The sequence below is a fragment of the Setaria viridis genome, chromosome 5, assembly GCF_005286985.2.
Source record: "Setaria viridis chromosome 5, Setaria_viridis_v4.0, whole genome shotgun sequence".
In the NCBI taxonomy this organism is placed as follows: domain Eukaryota; kingdom Viridiplantae; phylum Streptophyta; class Magnoliopsida; order Poales; family Poaceae; genus Setaria; species Setaria viridis.
In genome coordinates this window covers 43,557,126-43,576,527 of record NC_048267.2, presented here as the reverse complement: position 1 = coordinate 43,576,527, position 19,402 = coordinate 43,557,126, and the positions used below count along the sequence as shown (strand labels likewise).

The window sequence follows — 19,402 nt, the reverse complement described above, 5'->3', positions numbered from 1 at the left end:
GATGAAATCATGATTGGAGTCAAACAAATGCAGGTTTCATCAGTCTGCCAGGGGGCAATAAGATATCATAAACATGTTTATTTATCTCATATTTCCCTGCTAAAATACATGCAATTTTTACAACGATTTCGGGCTCATTGATTCCCCACCTTGCTAAAGAACTCTACCAACTTACTACTATGCTATATCACAGGGTGTAATAATGTAACAAAGGCATGGACAGTAACATAGTAGGCATGTACAATTGTACAGCACATAGCTCAACAGAGACCTGGCATATCAAAACAGACCCAAAAAAAAACTGCTCACTTAATCTCATCACACTCACTAACCTAATAACTAACCCTAACCATCCCCGGCTGATACTGCATTTGCTCAGCACTGGGAGGTGGAGCTCATCTGCTTCCTGTTGGCCAGGGAAGAGAAGACCCTGGCAGCCTTCACCTTCTTCACCAGGAGCCCCCATTTGTCGCCATCATCGCCGGCCTTCACGGCCGCCTTCTCCTGCTCCTTCTGCTTGAACCTCCTGCATGGCACAACACACACAACAATGTCATGTCAGGTGTAAGCTTAGGCTGTAACGAAGCAAACTGGTGAGGAGTGAGCTCTGGCGCTTACGTGCAGAGCGGGGTGTTGCAGCGGTCGGGGCGGTCGCAGAGCGCGGAGTGGAGGCGGAGCAGCTGCCACATGCGCTGGCACCGGGCGCAGCTCTTGCGGTGGCACTGGGAGAAGTGGCGGATGAGGAGCTGCAGGCCCCGGCAGGTGGCGTAGCGCGCGCACGGCGACGGCGCCGGCGCCCGCCCCGCCGGCCCGACCTCCGTGCACCCCTCCGTGCAGATGTGGTCGAGGCAGTCCATCGCCTCGCTCAGCTCCACGTACACGCGCTGCTCCGCGCGCTTCCGCCGCCACTTGCGCCGCCGCTGCACGCACCGGAAACCAAGCGTCAGTCAGTCGCACTGAGCTGGAGTAGATTCAGGACGAAGATTTGTTGCGAGGAAATTAAACACACGTGCGCCTCGGAATCGTCAAACAAACGCAAACATGATTCCGATGTGTGTATTTGTCTAATCTAGAAGTTGATTCAATTCGCGTCAGAAACTGATGAATCTAGAAATTGATCAACGATTCTTCTTGCGACTTTCCTAATGCTTCGGTTGAACACTGTTAGAAGATGGGACTGCATAGCCGCCTAGATTCTGCAAACTTTCGTCAGACCAAAAGGTTACTTGGTCTCAGGCCTTAAACATGACCAGCTGGGTCATGGAACTGCTTCATCATCCTTCATCAGGTCACGATTTTTGTACCCAAATAAAAAACGTTTAAAACACAGACGGGGTTAACGTCAGAGATGAGAGATGTGAACATCCGACGACCATCCGGCATTGACGGCCAACCCGTCCTAATAAACCGCCGCCCCAAACAGACGCACCAACCACATAGAAAAACACTCTCTTGCGGTGTCACGTCGTACGCCCACGAACGCGACATGGAGGTCCGGCCATGTCCCGATGTCCGCCATTCCCTGGAACAAAGCTTGACGCTAAAGAAAACATGCTCCCCACACTAGCGCACTGAGCGAGCAAGGCGTCATGTTAATCTTGCCGCACTTCAGTTTAAATCTTTTTTCGAACAATTCTTCAATTTAATTTGGTGCGAGCATGTGTGTCAGCACGCATTGACGCAATTCACATCGTGCCCAATGGAACCTGATCGGAAAGAAAAAGAAAAGGAAAATCGTACGTACCATGTCGGCCTCGTGCAGGCGCTGCAGGAGTTGGAGCTCCTGCCATGGGTCGTTCTCCTGGAGGAATCGCCAGGCCTCGGTGCGCTCGACGGCGGCGAACTCCTTGGCGAGGAGCCTGGTGCAACGCAGGTGCAGCCGCGGCGCGTCGCAGAGCGCGGCGAGCTGCAGCACGTCCACCACCGAGTCCGCGGTGAGGCGCGCCCCGATGGCGCCCTCGCACGCCCGCTTCAGCCACGGCACCTGGTACGCGTGCGCCAGCACCAGCACCTGCACCGCGTGCTGCTCCATGTCCTCCTCCTCGCCATCACCGCACCTGCCGTTCGTGTTCATCATCAGTATAGGTTACATTAGCCGCCGTTATTAAGCGCTCGCAAATGATCGTCGTAAAACATTCGTTGGCTCAAGGAGAGGCCGCGGCCGTCCCGGCGGTCCCTTTCTCGGAATCCACACGTAAAGGGAGGCCTGAGAGGATCCCTTTTTTTCAATGCAGTATAATCCACTGCAAGCAACGCGGCCATGATAGCGGCCGCGGCCAGTGGGGGCAGTGGCGGGCCGCCGGTCCGGCCGCGGCCAGTGGGGGCAGTGGCGGGCCGCCGGTCCGTCCCCGCCCGTGCCGGCCGCGCCCGCGACAGCAACAGCCCAGTTGGTCTTGGTCCCCTCCGACCTGTCCTGCTCGTGCGCTACGCGATGATGCGCACGTCGGCCGGGGAGCGCGGGGAGGGCTCCAACCGGCCAGGTGCCACCCACACGGCCACACCCCCACCACTCACCAACCTAGCAAGCGGCGGGGAAAAGGTCACTTCGGTTTCTTTTTCATTTTTACCCTACCTTCCCGACCGTCCTTCTCGCCGCCGGGAAAGAAAGCTCCGAGATTTTTTAATCCCCGGTGGTTCTCCGGCGGCGGCCAATCTCTCCGTGGGGTTCGGTTTGGTTGGCAGATCGGCGCGGCTATGGGATATGTGTGTGGCTCTGGTTGAGAGGGGTCCGGTCCGGTCACCGTCACCGGTGGCTGACGTGGCAGCCGATCCGGGACATGACAAATGATAAGGCGGGCGGCAGATTATAAATTTGCCTGGTTAAGAGGGTGTATGGATCTTTAGTGGACTAAAGTTTATGTTAGGAGGATTAAATATGAGCTTATTATAAAACTAATTACACCGGAAGATAATTTGCGAGACGAATATATTAAGTCTAATTAATCCATCATTAACACATGTTTACCGTAGCATCACATTGTCAAATCATGAACTAATTAGGTTTAATAGATTCATCTCGCAAATTAGACTCCACCTGTGCAATTAATTTTATAATTAGTTTATATTTAATACTCCTAATTAGTATCTAAACATTCGATGCGACGGCACTAAAACCAAACGGAGATTTAGAGGGCCTCCTACCACCCTACCACCCATAGCCGTGTCAGGAGCGTCTGCAAACAGATCGTCGGCTTGGTGATTGGACGCTCAGGGAAAAATATCAAGGGATGCGTCTTGATCTGCCTTGGATTGTTTCGTTGAGCCGGCGAGGGATCAAGATCAACCAACTGTTCCGCTGCATTCGTTCTTTGGCGAAATCCTACCGAAGGTTTGGGCTGTAAGCAGGTTCAGAGCAACGAAGGAGCTCATCGTTCCTAGAACACGGGACAGCTAGAATTGGCAACCTATTATCACTGTTACGAAATGGACTAATCGTCTGAAAACAAAGAATAGTAAGAGTATGATTTTTATTCTAATTAAATAAACGCTTAAGAATAGGCATGGTAGCTAGATCGCCTATATCTCCTCGTGCGTTTAGAACAAGCTCGTCAGAATTAGTCCCCCCTTGCAAACGGTGCTTGCCCAGCCTTGCAAGTAAGGGACGGACGGACGGACGTGCGCAGCAGAAACAAAGACTAGGAACAGCGAATCAAATTAGGGAGGGAGGGAGGCGGCGCGGTATACCTGCCGGCGTAGAGGAGGCGGACGAACGCGGCCGCGGCGTCGTCGGTGACGCCGCGGATCCGGACGACGGACCGCCCGGCCTTCTTGCCGCTCTCCCTGTCCTTCCGCAGGCGCCGCTCCAGGATGCTCCCCAGCACCGGCGACGCCGTGGCCTGTGTGCGTCCAAGCAAAAAACGAGAACGACTCGTCAGACGAGCGAGCAGGATCGTTTAATTTCGTTTGCAGGCGGCCGGACGACATAGAGCAAATGCGCCGCCGCGAGAGACGGCCGTCGCGGTGGACCGGCGGTCTCTGATGCTTACCAGGACAGAGGAATGCGCCGGGATCCTCCTGCGGCCTCTGGTGGTCACGACGTCGACATCAGCGGCGGCGACCGCTTCGCCGGCGCCGGCGTCGCAGCGGAGCCGTGGCGCCTCGCACATCTTCTCCTCCGGTTCACCGGCGGCGGATAAGAATCACGACGCGACGGCGAGGAAATGGGAGGAACCAGCTCGCAGGGGAACAATAAAAAAAAATATCTGGTGGCAAGAGGAGCGCGCGAGATGTTTGGGTTGGGGACGGACGGCGACGGGGGAGACGTCGCTGCGTGCTCTGCTGCGTCTGCTGCGAGGGAGGGGAAGGCCCAATCGCCGCGGCGCTCGAGCGCTTTTATAGAGGAGGCCGCGGCACGGAAAACTCCAGCTGCGCTCCAACCAAGTAGTGCGTTGCCTGGCGCCGACCGTCCCACGTTTCCAACGCCGACGTAGCCCCACGGGAGAAATGGGATTCTCACAAACGGCCTCCGTCCGCCAGATGACAGCCAGCCTTGGCTCCTGGGCTTTGCTTAGGGATTGTTTGGATCTCATCCAATATTCGGAGGCTAATTAGGAGAACTAAATATGAGCTAATTATAAAAACTAATTAAAGCTAATTCACAAGACGAATCTATTAAACCTAATTAATCCATCATTAGCACATGTTTATTGTAGCATCACATTGTCAAATCATGGACTAATTAGATTTAATAGATTTGTCTCGCAAATTAATCTCCATCTGTGCAATTAATTTTGTAATTAATCTATATTTAATACTTCTAATTAGTTTGATAGGATGTTAGGAGCGACTAAAGAAACAAACCTCCCTTAATCATTTGATCACTTCCTGCAGTTAAAAAAGACTATTGGTTAGATGGGAGTACGGTCGGTACCTGCAGTAAAAAAAAAAGGAGCAGGGCCTATGGATGAACAAGTCCTTTCGGCGCAGACCGTTCAATGAGCATTTAGCAAAATTTTAATCCGCCGTCTCGTCAACGTGTTGGGTCACGATTCATTGAAGTAGCAAGTTAACAGCTCGGCGCAGACGTCCAGTTGACAAAAAAAAAATTGAGAGACTGCTTACTTCACAAACGCTATGATCGGTTCAGGGCGGCGCAAAAACATTATTCGCGATCGAAAGGGCGAGGCGACGGCCGACACGAGCCGAAAGGGCCGAGTCGAGTTCTTCTTGCAGAAGGGTATGAGAAATCGAAGTCATTTTCATCGCGAAGTCGAGGTGAAACCGAAGCCTTTTCGCGAACTTTTCTTCTGACGCGGGGTGGATGGTGCAAAAGCCAAACGATGGATCACCCGACGCGGACACGGCACGAGTGACGCAGCGCGCGGTCGAGGGGTCGCGCGCAGCCGGAGCCCGGAGCCCATAACGGCCCTTGGAACGAGGAAGCGCCATATGTGACCGCGCCGGCGTCGACGTGGCGCCCCCGTGGCCCCCATGCAGGCCTTCCCCCGGTCTCATCCGTATGGGCCCAGCCGGGACCAGAAGAGCACAGCCCGGTGACAGCTCAGCCCTCAGCCTCCCTGCAAGCGGCGGGCCTACCGGGTTAGCTCGCCTTCGTGCCTTCCTTCGTGGGGGGTTGCTTTCTCGGGACGGCTACGGGTTTAGCCCCGTCCGACGTGGCAGCGATTAGTAAACCTTCCCAGTGGCTCCTGCCGGGGTTTGTCTGAACCACATGCACGCCTGTCGGACGTGGCGCCTGGGCTGCAAGGTTTATGACTTATCCCAATCTCTTAGCACTAACCTTGGAGCACTGTCTGTTTGCGTCACTTGCGAATATCAACGGGCAAAAAAGATCTCGTGGAACGGTTCAAAAGAGGGGCCCGGATCGACATGCACCTTTTTTTGTCTCCTGATCATATTCTAGGATGCACTTTTCCTGCCCCTTTTGGTTCTTCAGGTGTGCCAGGGGTCAAAATAACCGCTCGTGCCGTGGAAAAAGCGCCGCGCGATATCATTTTAATCTCTGTCGAGGCAACATTCTCCGAGCACTAGCTAACCTTCCCTTGGTGCCTCCAGGAATGTGTCTCGTAGCGCAGCAGGCTTGGCGCATTCCATGTCTGATCAGATCAGAAGAGGCAAGAGCTAGCTAACTTTCTTCTGAAGATTTCTAACAATTACTTCCACCTTTATTTGTTCGGCATTATTGCTTTGATATTGTCATAACACTCGATGGCTGGCATCATTATCACCTCAAATGAAATGTCTCTCGAGATTTCTGCAGATCACTCCGTTTACCGACCGACCGACCGACCGATCGAGGCATCGAGCATGGGGTTTCACTGTCATCTTGACGCTTCAGACACGCCGCCGCGTTTTGCTTGCCCTTCTGAGGAGGCATTTCGTTCGGCCCCTGCAGCGGCATCATCCCGTCTCTTCCACGCACGGTGGACTACTACAGGACGTGCCAGCGGCAGCAGCGGCGACTGCTAGTGCCGGAGACAATGACAGGCCGGGGCCACCCTAATCATCATGCCGTTTATGGGGGGTGTTGTTCAGCTTCAGCTGCGTGTGTGCATGCACGAGAGTGGGAGAGAGAGAGAGAGACTAGCGGCGTCGGCATCAGGGTCATTGATGGGCACCTAACACTTGTAATCCCCCACATGGGGATTAGAAAAATGATTCCGCAGCCGTATGCGTATGGTGTCTACTGTCTAGCAGATATGGCCGGACCAGGATACCACCGGGTTTCTGCTTCAGCCTGATTCCCCTACCAACCAGCTAAAATCCCAACTCGGATTTTCTTGGATTTATATAAGAAAATCGCCACGCCGAGTGAAAACGCGCAAATTCAAAATTCTTTTTTTTATGACAGCGTGGCGCTGGTGATTTCTTATGGCAATGTACACTTATACAGAGACTTTATAGATGCAGCCGATATGACGACGACGATGAAAGTTTTGAAGAGACTTTGATGACAAAATAATTCCCTTACAAAAGGACTCCCAACTAGATCGGTTGCGACGAGTTGGGTTCAGAGCAGACATGCGCCGGCCGGCCTTGGGCAGCTGGGCTTCGCCTCTCACACACATGTGCCAATTAACTGCCCAACCGAAATCCACTCGGATGTATAAAAAATTCGTGACACGGAATGAAAACGCGCGGAATTCAAAATCTTTTTGTGGGAAAAAAAACGCGTTGCTAATTAACACCGTGATATACAGGGACTTTATAGATACATGTAAGATGCGCTGCAAATTTGAAGATCCTCCTAGTGCGCTTGACGACAAAATAGTTCGGTGACAAAAAGGACTCCTACTCCCTAACTCCTTTTGCCTCACTTTCAGTTCAGACTTGCAAATCTTCGCTCATGTTCATCTTTGATTTGATGCAGGATTATGCTTGAGATATACCGTTTCGTCATATACAACTGTTGTGCATGACTTGTTCTCTGGAGTGTCAATACACACGACCAAAGAAAAAAATACACACATATGGTCAGCCACGCTTCGAGAATATCTGTGCTCCTGCACAACTGTATGCGTGTACTCGTACACATGCATGACCAGATGACCTCATGACTTGGCCGCACGACTTATCTTAATTAACTAATACATTTGTTTTATCTCTATCTTTTTCTTGCATGGCATTAATTCCTATCCGTTCGCAGCTTCTGATCTGATCTCGCACTGACTGATCTGAGATCGTGACCCAAGATCGCATGGCGATCACAGGCTAGTATGAATATCATTGTTGTCTCCATCGTGGGGCCTCCTCCCTTATCTCATAACCAAGTTTTCTAGGCCAACGCAAGGATTCAGGAGTTCCCAAATAAGCACACACCGATGAGGGAAGCGCCTTCAGTATCGGTTCCTAACCCCTTTAATATTGGTTGTGCAACCGGTATTACTACTTTGATACTAAAGGGGAGCTTTTAGTACCAGATCAAATAACCGGTACTAAAAGGGTATTTAAAAAAAAAGAAATCCCACCGGCCCGAGCCCGAGCCGCACCCCGCCGCCGTGGGGCGAGCTGCATCCCACCAGCCGTCGCCCTTGCCCCATCGCCACCCTTGCCTCCCGCCGCTGGCCTTGCCCCCGTCACCACCCTTGGACCCCACGCCCCCGCCAGCCGCTTGGCCCCTCGCCGGCGGTCGAACTGAGTGAGAAAATGGGGGGAGAGGGGGAGAGGGACACACTTGGATTCAGATCCGCCCCCACCATCGACGCCGCCTGCAGCCTACTCCCGGTCGCGCCCACTGTCAACGCCGCCTGCAGCCCGTTCCCGACCGTGCCCACCGTCGTGGCCTACAACCCGCGCCTGCCATCGCACCTGCCTACGCTGCGGGACCTCACCTTGCGCGCCGCCACCTCACCTCCCCTGCTATTGCTCCTCACTGCCGATAACGGGCGAGCCAGGGGGGAGAGGGGAGGCAGAGGAGGTGCCGACCGGCCTCAAGAGTGAGAAGTGGAGGGAAGGAGGGAGTGAGAGAGGCAGCAGCCGTCGCCGGGGAGGGAGTGAGAGAGGCAGCAGCCGCCATGAGAGTAGAGGGCGGAGAGGAGAGGGAGAGGGTTGAGAAGATAAGATGGGTGAGTCAAGGCGGAGGAGATAGGGCTTGATTTATTGATTTATGGGTGACCTTTAGTACCGGTTGGAGCTCCCAACCAGTACTAAAGGGGTCACAGGAGGCTCCTGAGGAACTAACCATTAAATCCGATACTAATACTTACATTAGTACTGAGTCAAAAAACAACCGATACTAAGCTCTAGGACCAATGCTTAATTTTCCGGTAACGACAAGCTCTGAATTATAGTAATATTTTTTTTCTCATGCGTGGTTGGTCGATCTGAACCGGCCTGGAACTCAGGATGTTGTCATTTGCTCAGTTGCATGCTCTTCTGCTGTTCCGTTGCTTGACGTTGGCAGCGAATGACCTATGCACGACCATGACGTGAAAGGTTAATCTCTCTTTTTACTGACAAGAAAATTCACTTGCTAGGGCCTAGGACAGAAGAACGATGATCTCCTATGCTTGCACGTTATCGTAACTCCAAATCGCAGCTATATGATGTTCTCCTTGACGTTCCTCTCGGGAAATTTCAGTATTTTTCTCCACCCTTGGAATCATCTCTGTTTTAAAGGACCACGTTATCGCGCGACCTGTTGCGCAAATACTGTTCTCGCGACCATTGTACCGTGCTAACGTAATGCCGTGAGACTCCATCCCCGTCCTATGGTGATATAATTATCGCATGGTCAATAGGCACCACACTCTTGCATGGCTTGTAGAGGTGTGCACAGGGGCGAACTGTTGTTGCAGGTAGACAGAGACATCGCTTTCATGATGATGCAATTGTTGACGTCATTGGAAAAAATGAGTCAATTTTCTTTAATCACTCATTACTCTCTCATCAACTATCCATTTTCAAATCTGATTGTACCATTGTGATCCTTATGACAAGATCTACAAAACAAGATCTATATTGCATATGTTTTGAAGTCATTTTATATAACTATCAACTTATGTTGTATGGATTGTAGTAAGTTATGTATAAGTGCATAGCAATTTATGTATCAATGCATATGAACATATTAAGAGATCTTTTTTAGACACAATGTAATAATTTTATAAAGAGCAAATGTGTTAATCTTTGGTGGAACAACTTACATTATATGTTTACTTGTATAGTAGCCAATTTATATAGAAAATACAAACGTATCAACTTATATAAAAGACCGTGTACCAACTTGTGCACATACAATATAGCAATTGTGGTAACAATTTGTGTAGAAAAAATGTGGCAACCTATGAGACACTTCAATTAGTTAAAAAATATTATTGTAGTAATTTACATAAATAATTTGTTGGTAGACTTACACATAAATTACAACACAAGTAATTTATAAATAGCTAATACTTATTAAATATAAGTTGGTAGTACATAAAATTCTTCTTCCAAAACATATAAGTCATGTTTCTTATTTTGTAGATCTCATCTCAAAAAACGTAGTGGTGTAGGAGTTATGATAATTTATCCTCTTCTTACTAGCCTAAAATGTGTTTAAAAAAGTAAGTGCATGAACTGATTAGTAAACCAAGTAGACTCATTATTCTACCTGTATACAATACTTTTCAACAGGTTCACGTGCTTATGAAATTTGGGGCAGCTCAGAACACGTAGCACAGGTCGTAGTTGGGTGTGCCGTCGCTCCGCGTGCGACAGGTTGTTTGTTTGTTAGATTTTTCTATAGCCATGAATATGTTAAGATCTCGTTGCTATTGAGCTTGCACTTTTACTTGGGCCATAGCCGTATACAGCTTCATCATCTGGCATTCTGGCGCGATCTGGGCTTTTGTGTTGGGATACATATTCTAGACCATCCGAGGCCCATCACGAGAAAAGGGTACTCACTGTGAGGTGTGGATTCTGCCAAAAAAAAAAAAAAAAACAAAAACAAAACATGTTAAGTGAGTCGTAAATTAAAGGGAAAAGTCAGCGGGCGATCTGGACGGTTGATTGTAGTGAGTCCCAGAAATCGACGGCCAGAGATAGATCACGATACTTATCTAGCAACCGACACGTTTCTGAATCCACACGGACGGTCGGAGCATCTCCACGCCCAAATCCATGGCGAGCTCGCCGCGATCTCCACCGCCGGCTCCGCCGCCGGAGTTCGAGATAACGCGGCAGTCCCGCGTCTTCGCGGCGGTACGCCTCCTGTTTTTTGCGTGCTGCTGGGTATCGGATTTTTGGCTTCTGGCTTAAAGGTTCTTAGGGGTAATGTGGACTCTTGCAGCTGTCCAAGAAGGTGATAGATCTCGACGAGCTGAGGATGCTAGCGGCTCAGGGCGTCCCGGACGCTGCCGGAGTCCGTTCGACTGTGTGGAAGGTATGTGATTAGCTCGACTTTTTGAGTCTTTTTTTTTTTACCCTTTGCTATATGGTCAGAGGCTTGAGACATCAGAAATTAATCGCATTGAGACAATGACGTGCAATATACTGCAAAGCTAATTCACTTTTCGTTGTAAGATGGCCTTAATTTATATTGTTGTCCTTTCATCAGTGCTCTTATCTAGGGGATTTAAGTATATCCTTTTACTTAGAATGCTAATGGCCGGTTGAAACTGTATATCTGTTTAGGTTCACCCTTGATGAAGAAGCATTCTGATTCCGTCAGTAGTGGAAAGGTTGCAGTCAAAGTTTTGCCTTTTCAGTCACTGACAGCGCATGTTTATTGTTGTGCAGCTGCTACTGGGCTATCTGCCCAATGACCGCTCACTGTGGGAGCAGGAGCTGGCAAAGAAGAGATCGCAGTACGCAGCTTTCCAAGATGAGTTCCTTAGCAACCCTGTAAGTCACTGCACATTCAGGTCATCCCCATGGTATCTTGATTGCAATTTTAGTTGCACATGTGGTACCTAGTTTATGGCCAGTGGCCACTAGCCTGACTAGATCCTATCCTTAAAATAGAGATCCTGAATCCTGAATTTGCTAGGTAGGTAGAAATAGCGCGACAAGGGGAAAAAGAAGGCCATTACCACGATAATGCGGAGCATGTTGACAATGGTTTGCTCCACAGGTCAGAGGTAACCCAAGAGGAGCATCCTTTGAGCCTTGGGAAGACCAGTGTTTGGAATCAATTTTTTGAGGTACATCAGCGCCTTCTGATGCTATAACTCTTTATGTTTATATGGCTAGAAATTCAGTTCACCAAATACGGTTGACTACACTTTCTTAGGTCCTGTGTTTGAACTCTGCATATGCCAGTGGCAGTCTGGTGGTTGGGTTTATGATTTATTGGATAGAATGCATCGTTTGATCATAGCAAGAACTGGAATAATGCAATTGGCTCTCAGCTCTTTATACCTGCTCCAAAATCTAAGTGCACTGTGCTTAGAGAAAAAGAAAATGATGAGAAGAAATCTTTGAACCAACTATTCTACAGCTAGTTTATCTTGCCATTGTTTCATAAACATCAGCTTTCTTTCTGAGTCTGCATGCATGTGGTGTGTACCTGCACTGCACATATGCTGTTGAGCTCGTTGCAAGTATGAGCTGATTCACCTTCCCTCATTGCTCTTTTATTGGTAACCTATGGTGTCTGGCATTTTTCTTTCATACAGTACTCAGAGATTATGGAACAGATTGACCGTGATGTAAAGCGGACCCACCCTGACATGCATTTCTTCTGTGGTGATTCATCTTTTGCAAAGTCCAATCAGGTAAATCTTCACGCTCTGAGTTTAAACAGTGTTGTCAGATGCCTCTCTGATCTTTTTGTGATCTCACCAGGAATCTCTGAAAAATATACTGTTAATCTTTGCCAAGCTGAATGCTGGTATAAGATATGTGCAAGGGATGAATGAAATTTTGGCTCCACTCTTCTTTGTATTTCGGAGTGATCCAGATGATAAAAATGCTGTATGGAGTAAGAGATTATTTTACCAGATTCTTAGTGCCCTTCATTGTACTGCTGCAGCTGAAGCTTTTCCTGCCTGGTTTGGTCATGGCTGTCTGTATCATGATGATTCTATTTGGAATCTTTGCAGAAATTTGCAGAAGCAGATTCATTCTTTTGCTTCGTTGAGTTGCTTAGTGGGTTTAGAGACAACTTCTGCCAGAAACTTGACAACAGTGCTGTTGGCATTCGAGGTACACTAGCCAAATTATCACAACTTGTAGCAAAGTATGATGCAGAACTCCAGCACCATTTGGAAATAACGACAGAAGTAAGTCTTAGATGCTGCATATTGCGTCCTACTTGCTGTGTTTACTATTGTTCTCTGTTTGGCCATCTAGGTCACTTAAATGTATCGACCTGAATGAAATATAAAGTAGGAACGGTATTTCTGTTGTAAGGACAGTATAACAGAAATGTAGGTGATTCTTTTGTTGAGTATATATTCGAATGGTTTAGCTGTACCTGTTTTTAGGGGGTTATGTTTTCCAAAGCTTCATATCAGCAGTTTTAAGGTAGGTTAGGTGCCTACAGCTTTCGTTGACCAAAGCATGCTGTCTGCAGGTTAATCCCCAGTTCTATGCATTCAGATGGATAACATTGCTGCTGACCCAGGAGTTCAATTTTGCTGATACTATTCACATATGGGACACGCTATTGAGCGATCCTGACGGTCCTCAGGTAGCAACACGAGCTCTGGTTTTATTCTGCAAGGCTTTGATTCTGTGTTCCTCACCTGAAATTCATCTGCCGAACACAGGAAACCTTGCTCAGAATATGCTGCGCGATGCTGATCCTTGTCCGGAAGCGGCTCCTGGCCGGCGATTTCACCTCCAATCTCAAGCTCCTGCAGAACTACCCCCCAACGAACATCAGCCACCTTCTTTACGTCGCGAACAAGCTGCACTGAACCGAGCTCTCGCGGCCGAAAGTGCTGCTGTGTTTGTTCAGCCAAAACTGCCACTGAGCAGCAGAACTGCAGCAAAATTTGAACTGTTGTTTTATGTATCATTACTGGTCCATTAATCTGACTCCCTGCATTTTATGACCTGTATATGTTCACCTGTATCCCGAGTAATCAAGGTGCCATGATTAGCACCTAGCTTATCTGTTGCCCGGCTTCACCTTCCACTGATTGACTGCTTGGAGTGAGAGGTGTTGTTGTGGACACTAATCACTTAGGTTCAGACACTCTTCAAATCAAATTTGAGTGCCTATTTTTTAGTTACTTCTTAACGAGGAATCAACTACTTATACTTAGATTGGGTCTCGGTTGACTAAGAACTAGCAGTTAGCATTCGCGCTCAGCAGCAACCACGCAGTAGATCTGACCTCTGCCAATGGCATTATACTCCCGGAAGGCAGCAGCAACCACACAGTCGAAGTATACCAGAAACAGCAGCAGCGCCCTACAGGGATGGAAGTAAGAATCCATGTATGGTAGGGTTCGTATACACATGCGTATCACAGTCATGCCAGTGCGTGTGTGTCCAGAATTCTACATCCCAGAATAGTGCTGCTCCGGTGAGGGGAAGCTTCAGCGACGCCGAAAGGCTACAGCCGCGCTTTCCTCTTGTTCCCAGAGATGAACAAACAGGCCCTGTTGCGTCCTAAACTGCCTGCAGAGCGTGCCGCTTTTGGCGGCGGAGGACCCGTTTCGATGCAAGGGGAAGGGGACAGAGAGCCACCGATGGAGAGCGTGAGGGGCTTTCGCCGTTTCGGCCTGGGCTTTGCAGGGGCCCGTGGTGGAATGTGGTTGCCAGATACCAGCAAATTACTGTGCGAGATTTGAGGGTGCACAAGAACGCCACAAAATTAAAGCAAGCATTCGTTTCAAAAAAAAATTAAGCAAGCAACACATGGCACATGCATAGTGGCATACGGGTGCGACCGCTAGTTTGTCCTGTCCTACTCACTGCTCTCTGTGGCAGTAAGCTAGCTGAGGGATCTCAACGCCCGCGACAAAATGTACAGGGCGCAGAGATAGGCCGGAGCGGCCCTTGCATCGCTGCTGCTGCTGCTGCTGCTGCTCCGATGCATGCTGGCATGCTGCTGCTAGGTCTGGACGTCTGGTCAGATGGACGTCAATCCAGGCGTAATCCAAATTCATGTAACAGGACTCGCGCCTCGGCCTTTCCCCCTCCGGCCCTCCCCCAGCTGATGGCGATCGAAACCCGCCGCTGCGCGCTGATGCCGCGGTTGTTACCACCGCCGTCCGGCGCCACTGCTGAAGATTCCATGCCGCCACATGCTCGCGCACGGATGCGTCGTCGCCGCATAGCGCATAGGCAACGCCGGAGACTGCTGCCCGTGCCACGCTAGGGGAATTTGCTGAAAGAATATTGTCACGTTTCAAGTGAGTCTACATTGCAGTTGCAGGCTATGTTGTGCTAGGCTGTACTCCTATACGTAGTTCATGCTCCGGGTTTCACGAAGTGCGGCGTTGGCGCAGGGGACACGCATGGGAGAGACGAGAGAGCCGGCCGGACCGGGACCTGCCCCTCGGTCGTAGCAGCAGCTCGCCACTCTCTGGTCGGGGACACGCGGATCGGATGTTACGAGTAGGAGTAGTGTAGGATGTTACATGTCGCCCGGGGTCCGGGGACCAGAGATACGATACGAGGTTAGGTTGCGACCCACAGCTACAGCAAGAAGCAGCAGCTAGCTTCCGACAAACGCCACTGGCGCCCGAGCACTCGTAGCCGCGTGCCGCGCACACGACCGGCATGCTGCATGCATCCGTCGGCTGCATGCCATCTCACTCTCCTCGCACTGTGCATGCCGCCGCGCGTGTCCACGCTAGCAGCTACAACGCCGGACCGTATAATCCAGCTTTTGCAATCTATAAAAATTGAAGGAAAACATATTGTTAGATAATGATAATAATCTGACATAATCATTGTTATAAATCTATATATAATTTAGGGTCCATTATTATCGAATTATAATAATTCAGAGTCATCTGTTTTGTTTCAGCTCACATGTTGTAAGTTGAATATCTATTTGTGTCTCGTGCCCTCCGGGCGCTCGACGCGGTTCCCGCCGCACGCGTCGCGCCGCGTGTCCCCGGCCTCCAGACGAGTACTTGCTTTGGCCTGCCTTCGTTGTGTGGGCCGATTTCTGCGTCGTCCGTGGCTGCTTATTATTTCGCATTCATCGCAGGTGTTACAGCTATAAAAAGTAGTTTCACGAGAAGCTCAGTACTGTTTTCGACGGGGTTCGTGTGCTTCGTGAATGCCTGACGATCGTTGCACTCACGCCCGTGGTCCGGCCATCAGTGGGACATCAACTAATCTCCATCATGCTAGCCTGGTGATTGCTTCGGCGCGCTCTCACCCGCCACCCCCTTCCATCTCCACCTACGGACTCACCCTGATGCTCGCATGCACCGTTCGCCGCCACTGTCGCCCGTGCTGGCCTCCTCCTTTTCTCCATTGCTGTCAGCGCTGCCTGGGTCGTCCCAAAACGTTGTTGTTGCAACTCAACAAGCTCGACGGGAGCTATTCAATCCTAACGTCCATCCCTTTCTCTCTCCCGACGTGGTGTTCGCCACCCTAATTTGTGTCTGGTCTGCACCACCACAGTAACAACCACTTACTTGGTTTTCAACGCGAGCAACGTCCCTTTTTCCCCTGCCCTATTGACATGACCATCCTGGAGGCATATGTGAACCCACACGGTGCTCTGCAGTTGAGTCCCCCACGCCGTCCGCCCGCCTACGATGGCCGCTACGAGGTGTCCCTCTCCGACGGCCTCTCCTCCAATGTATCCGTCGTATCTGAGGTCAATGACGAGCACTCGGAATGCCATCATCATCCATACCCATGCCATCTTCTCCATCGGGTACAAGTTCTTGAATGCTCATGCACCGTCTTCCCCATTGATTAATGAGCCGCTACTGCCTCAGCAGGTCAGGTGAGTGTGCAGATCTTAGCAACTCATGGTTGTACGGATGCCTTTCTATATGCTACCAGTGTCACATACAATGACCATCCATCCCAACTTGTGTTTAGTTCGTTTCTCTGCTTGAGTGCCTGCACACTCTACATCTGATAGCGCTCTTATCTACATTTTATCTCTTCATCACCAATTGTGCTGAACCTCATCCTCTACAGGCACGGCGTAGCGCGCCAATCTTGCTAGTTATCTATATGCATGCAAAATTGCAAACATGGTGTTTTTCGATGAATTTTTAGTGAAATTCAACTGCTCATGCTAGTGCATGCGCACAGACAAATGTTTCCTCAACCCTTGTCGATATGTAATGTTACAGAAGATGGCCCTTAATACAATAATATCACGTTGTTTTAGGAAAAATAAATTTTACATGAATTACCAGAAACTAAATGAATGCTGTAATCCAGAGGCTGTATGCATGCTTCATTTGAGCAAATATTCTGCACGACTCCACAAACTTCACAGTTCACGCAGCCGACAGGCCAGTAGATATACCGCCCATGTCGTGGTTGCAGCTTAAACAGAGTGGCACAGTAAACTCTAGGTCGCTGTCGTCCCAGCACCTGCCTGATCTCTCCAACTCTCCAAGTGTCCAATCCTCCATGGCGTGGCATGCATGTCATCACAGGGACACAGGCCAAGACCCAAGAGCGAGCTAGACCTCTGCATGCTAGAGAGAGCCCTCTGACGAATCACTCACTCACTCACTCCATTGTCGTTGACGATGTGGTTAGGGTCCGTCCAAAGCAAAACGCCGCTCCGCCAGAAATGGCTCGGCAAGTCGTTGCCCGATATAGCTACTGTTTGCCGGCCAGTTCGGAGCAGCAGGCCGGCCGGTACAGTGCCGCACGCCGCCTCAGCAGCTGCCCGGTATTTGTTGGCACGCACTGTGCCTATGCGCTCGCCTGCCGCTGCGTGGCGTAGTGGCGTGGTGTCCACACAGACACAGCATCCAACTGCATCACAAGCGCGCACACGCACTGGGCAGTGCCACCCAGGGCCGGGCAGGGCGGCAGCGCACGTACGTGCATGGCAGATCGACGCAGGCCTCTGCGTGCTTCCCGGCCGGCCTCCCTCCCCGGGCGTCGCTCTCGCTCGCTCGCTGCTGCGGCGCCCTCTGCTACTGCTAGCTGCTCGCAATTGTGATGAGGGGGCCAGCAGGGCCAGGCCGTGCCAGGCCAGTCGTCGGGCCCATGGCTACCCACTTCAGTTGTGTCATCGACCTCGCCTAGTCTTCTCAACCTGTCTGCAGAAAAGCAACCGCTCCTGGCCGAAAGATATCATAATTAATGGGTCTTTCAATTTCAGAGCCCCCAGAAAGGCCCAAATGATTACGCGTAATTCGGCTGCGTGTTTTGCTTTGAGAATTAGCGACAATCGGTGTGGGCAGATAGCAGGTTCTGCTTTCATTCATCCGGAAACAACAAAAAAAAAATAGAATCAATGTTCAGACGGGATAACTGAACTTTTGAAGCTCTAGTGGAAATAAGGAGGCCTTGACATTTTATGTGATGTTATACTACTGCAACACAAGACATTAGACGACAGCTGTTAGAGTCCATGACCTGCTGCATAAGTTCGAGAGGGGGGAAACTTTTAGCCCAAGGGTTAAACTCACCCTAAATCAATTCCATTGTGTCAAGATGTTAGAAATTCCACTGCTGCTTTCTCGATCACTACTCCCCAGCCTTATGAAGCATGGTGAATGGGACGATTGGTGGTACGTGAACCTGTCTCTCGCTGAACTCCAGCATTGACTGACCATTTGGTAGCTGCAGACTGGGAGTCTGCTGGTACTGCCGCGACCTAGCTAGACCAACGATCAAGCATGATAAGCTATACTTATATTTGTGGATCACCAAGCATATTGAAAGGCCAGACCAACTGAGCTAGATTAGCAAAGCAGGCTAAAATCAGCTAGGGTTTAGGATTGCTGGAAACGAAAGGGAAAAAATTAACAGAAACTGGGAAGAAGAAACAGCATAAATTATCAGATAGATTGTTCCAACACTTTCTGGAGATCAATGCCTTGTTTCTCGATCTGAACTTGTAGGAAAGTATGCTCCTGAACTCAACGGCCATATCAGCCAACTCGATGAGAACTTTTAGCCACAATTGTAGTACTTTAATAGAGTAGCTATGCTCCTCGATGCATAAAGACGAACTAAGTATGCTTCTGATCTGAGAGTAACCAAAGGAAATTGCACACGCCAACATCAATGAAAACACAAAATCTAACAACTGTACAACGCAGATGACCAGGTTTCCACGAGAATTAAAAAGAATTCAAGCACAGGACTTTGGGTGGCAGTCTGGCAGATACTCTCTCAAGTCAAAAGGAGTGTGCGTAGGTTTACATTGCATGCAATGAGCATAAACTCGCAATGTAACAATAGTTTACTCGTAATAGTGCAGGTGAATAACTTAACCGGTGCTTTGCACTTGCAGCCAGTAAATGAGGCGCACCTACGCACTAATACGGTCAATGAAACCGGAGACCCACTGGCCTGGTGCCCTGAGCAAAGGTAGTGGGTGCATGGGCCCACGCCTCAGTCCCTGCCAGGTGTGGCGTCCAGTGAAGCACAACCTCCTCTCCTCTTTCCAAGCGGCCATCACCGAGAGGGCCTCTCCTGCGGTCGTGGACGTACGGAGCCGGTCAACGGCGCGGACCGCCAAGTCATTGGAGGCCGTTGTCCTACGTGGCTAGTACTGCCGCTGCCACCTCCTCCCACCTTCTTCTCAACCATCGTCCTCTTTCTCTCTCCCACCATGCAACGCCTCGTAATTCGCGCGCAAGTACCTCTCGCTTCTCTCTCTCTCCTCTTTTATTGACCTCTTGAGAAGATTTTTTATTATTCCCTGCATGCCCTCACAGTCACCTCGTCCCGCACACGCATCACCCTTTTGCATGGCCGGAGCACCCTAGTAACCGGGTAATAGCATGCATCTCTCTCTCCCTCTCTCCTCACTGCGTCGTCTTTCTCTCTCTACAGGCACGGCCTTTGCGTCGTCGGAACACACGTCGTCGGGAGGTAGACGACAGTGCCGTGC

The 19,402-nt window shown here is 50.1% G+C and overlaps 2 protein-coding genes across 2 annotated transcripts; one reads left to right on the top strand and one right to left on the bottom strand.

Moving 5' to 3' along the window:
• Nucleotides 1-63: 63 nt before the first annotated feature.
• LOC117855791 (BTB/POZ and TAZ domain-containing protein 1) lies at nt 64-4,322 on the bottom strand. Its single transcript, XM_034738173.2, has 5 exons — nt 3,987-4,322; nt 3,685-3,836; nt 1,745-2,057; nt 619-920; nt 64-526 (listed from the first exon to the last, which is right to left on the bottom strand). Exons 1-5 carry the CDS (start codon nt 4,104-4,106, stop codon nt 376-378), a joined length of 1,038 nt encoding a protein of 345 aa, XP_034594064.1. The 5' UTR covers nt 4,107-4,322; the 3' UTR covers nt 64-375.
• Nucleotides 4,323-10,486: 6,164 nt separating this feature from the next.
• LOC117854804 (uncharacterized) lies at nt 10,487-13,507 on the top strand. The gene is made up of 9 exons (XM_034737057.1): nt 10,487-10,644; nt 10,733-10,825; nt 11,182-11,286; nt 11,436-11,585; nt 12,060-12,158; nt 12,229-12,357; nt 12,486-12,665; nt 12,959-13,075; nt 13,155-13,507. The coding sequence occupies exons 1-9, from the start codon at nt 10,564-10,566 to the stop codon at nt 13,302-13,304; spliced, it is 1,104 nt and encodes a 367-aa protein (XP_034592948.1). The 5' UTR covers nt 10,487-10,563; the 3' UTR covers nt 13,305-13,507.
• Nucleotides 13,508-19,402: the final 5,895 nt, after the last annotated feature.

Excerpts from the sequence above, each read along its gene's own strand:
- LOC117855791 (XM_034738173.2), bottom strand. The coding sequence starts at position 4,106 with ATGTGCGAGGCGCCACGGCTCCGCTGCGACGCCGGCGCCGGCGAAGCG. Across the intron at positions 3,837-3,986 it reads CGGCGCATTCCTCTGTCCTG|GCCACGGCGTCGCCGGTGCT; the intron begins GTAAGCATCAGA and ends GGACGCACACAG. Across the intron at positions 921-1,744 it reads GCCTGCACGAGGCCGACATG|CGGCGGCGCAAGTGGCGGCG; the intron begins GTACGTACGATT and ends CGGTGCGTGCAG.
- LOC117854804 (XM_034737057.1), top strand. The coding sequence starts at position 10,564 with ATGGCGAGCTCGCCGCGATCTCCACCGCCGGCTCCGCCGCCGGAGTTC. Across the intron at positions 10,645-10,732 it reads AGTCCCGCGTCTTCGCGGCG|CTGTCCAAGAAGGTGATAGA; the intron begins GTACGCCTCCTG and ends GGACTCTTGCAG. Across the intron at positions 11,586-12,059 it reads TTTGGAATCAATTTTTTGAG|TACTCAGAGATTATGGAACA; the intron begins GTACATCAGCGC and ends TCTTTCATACAG.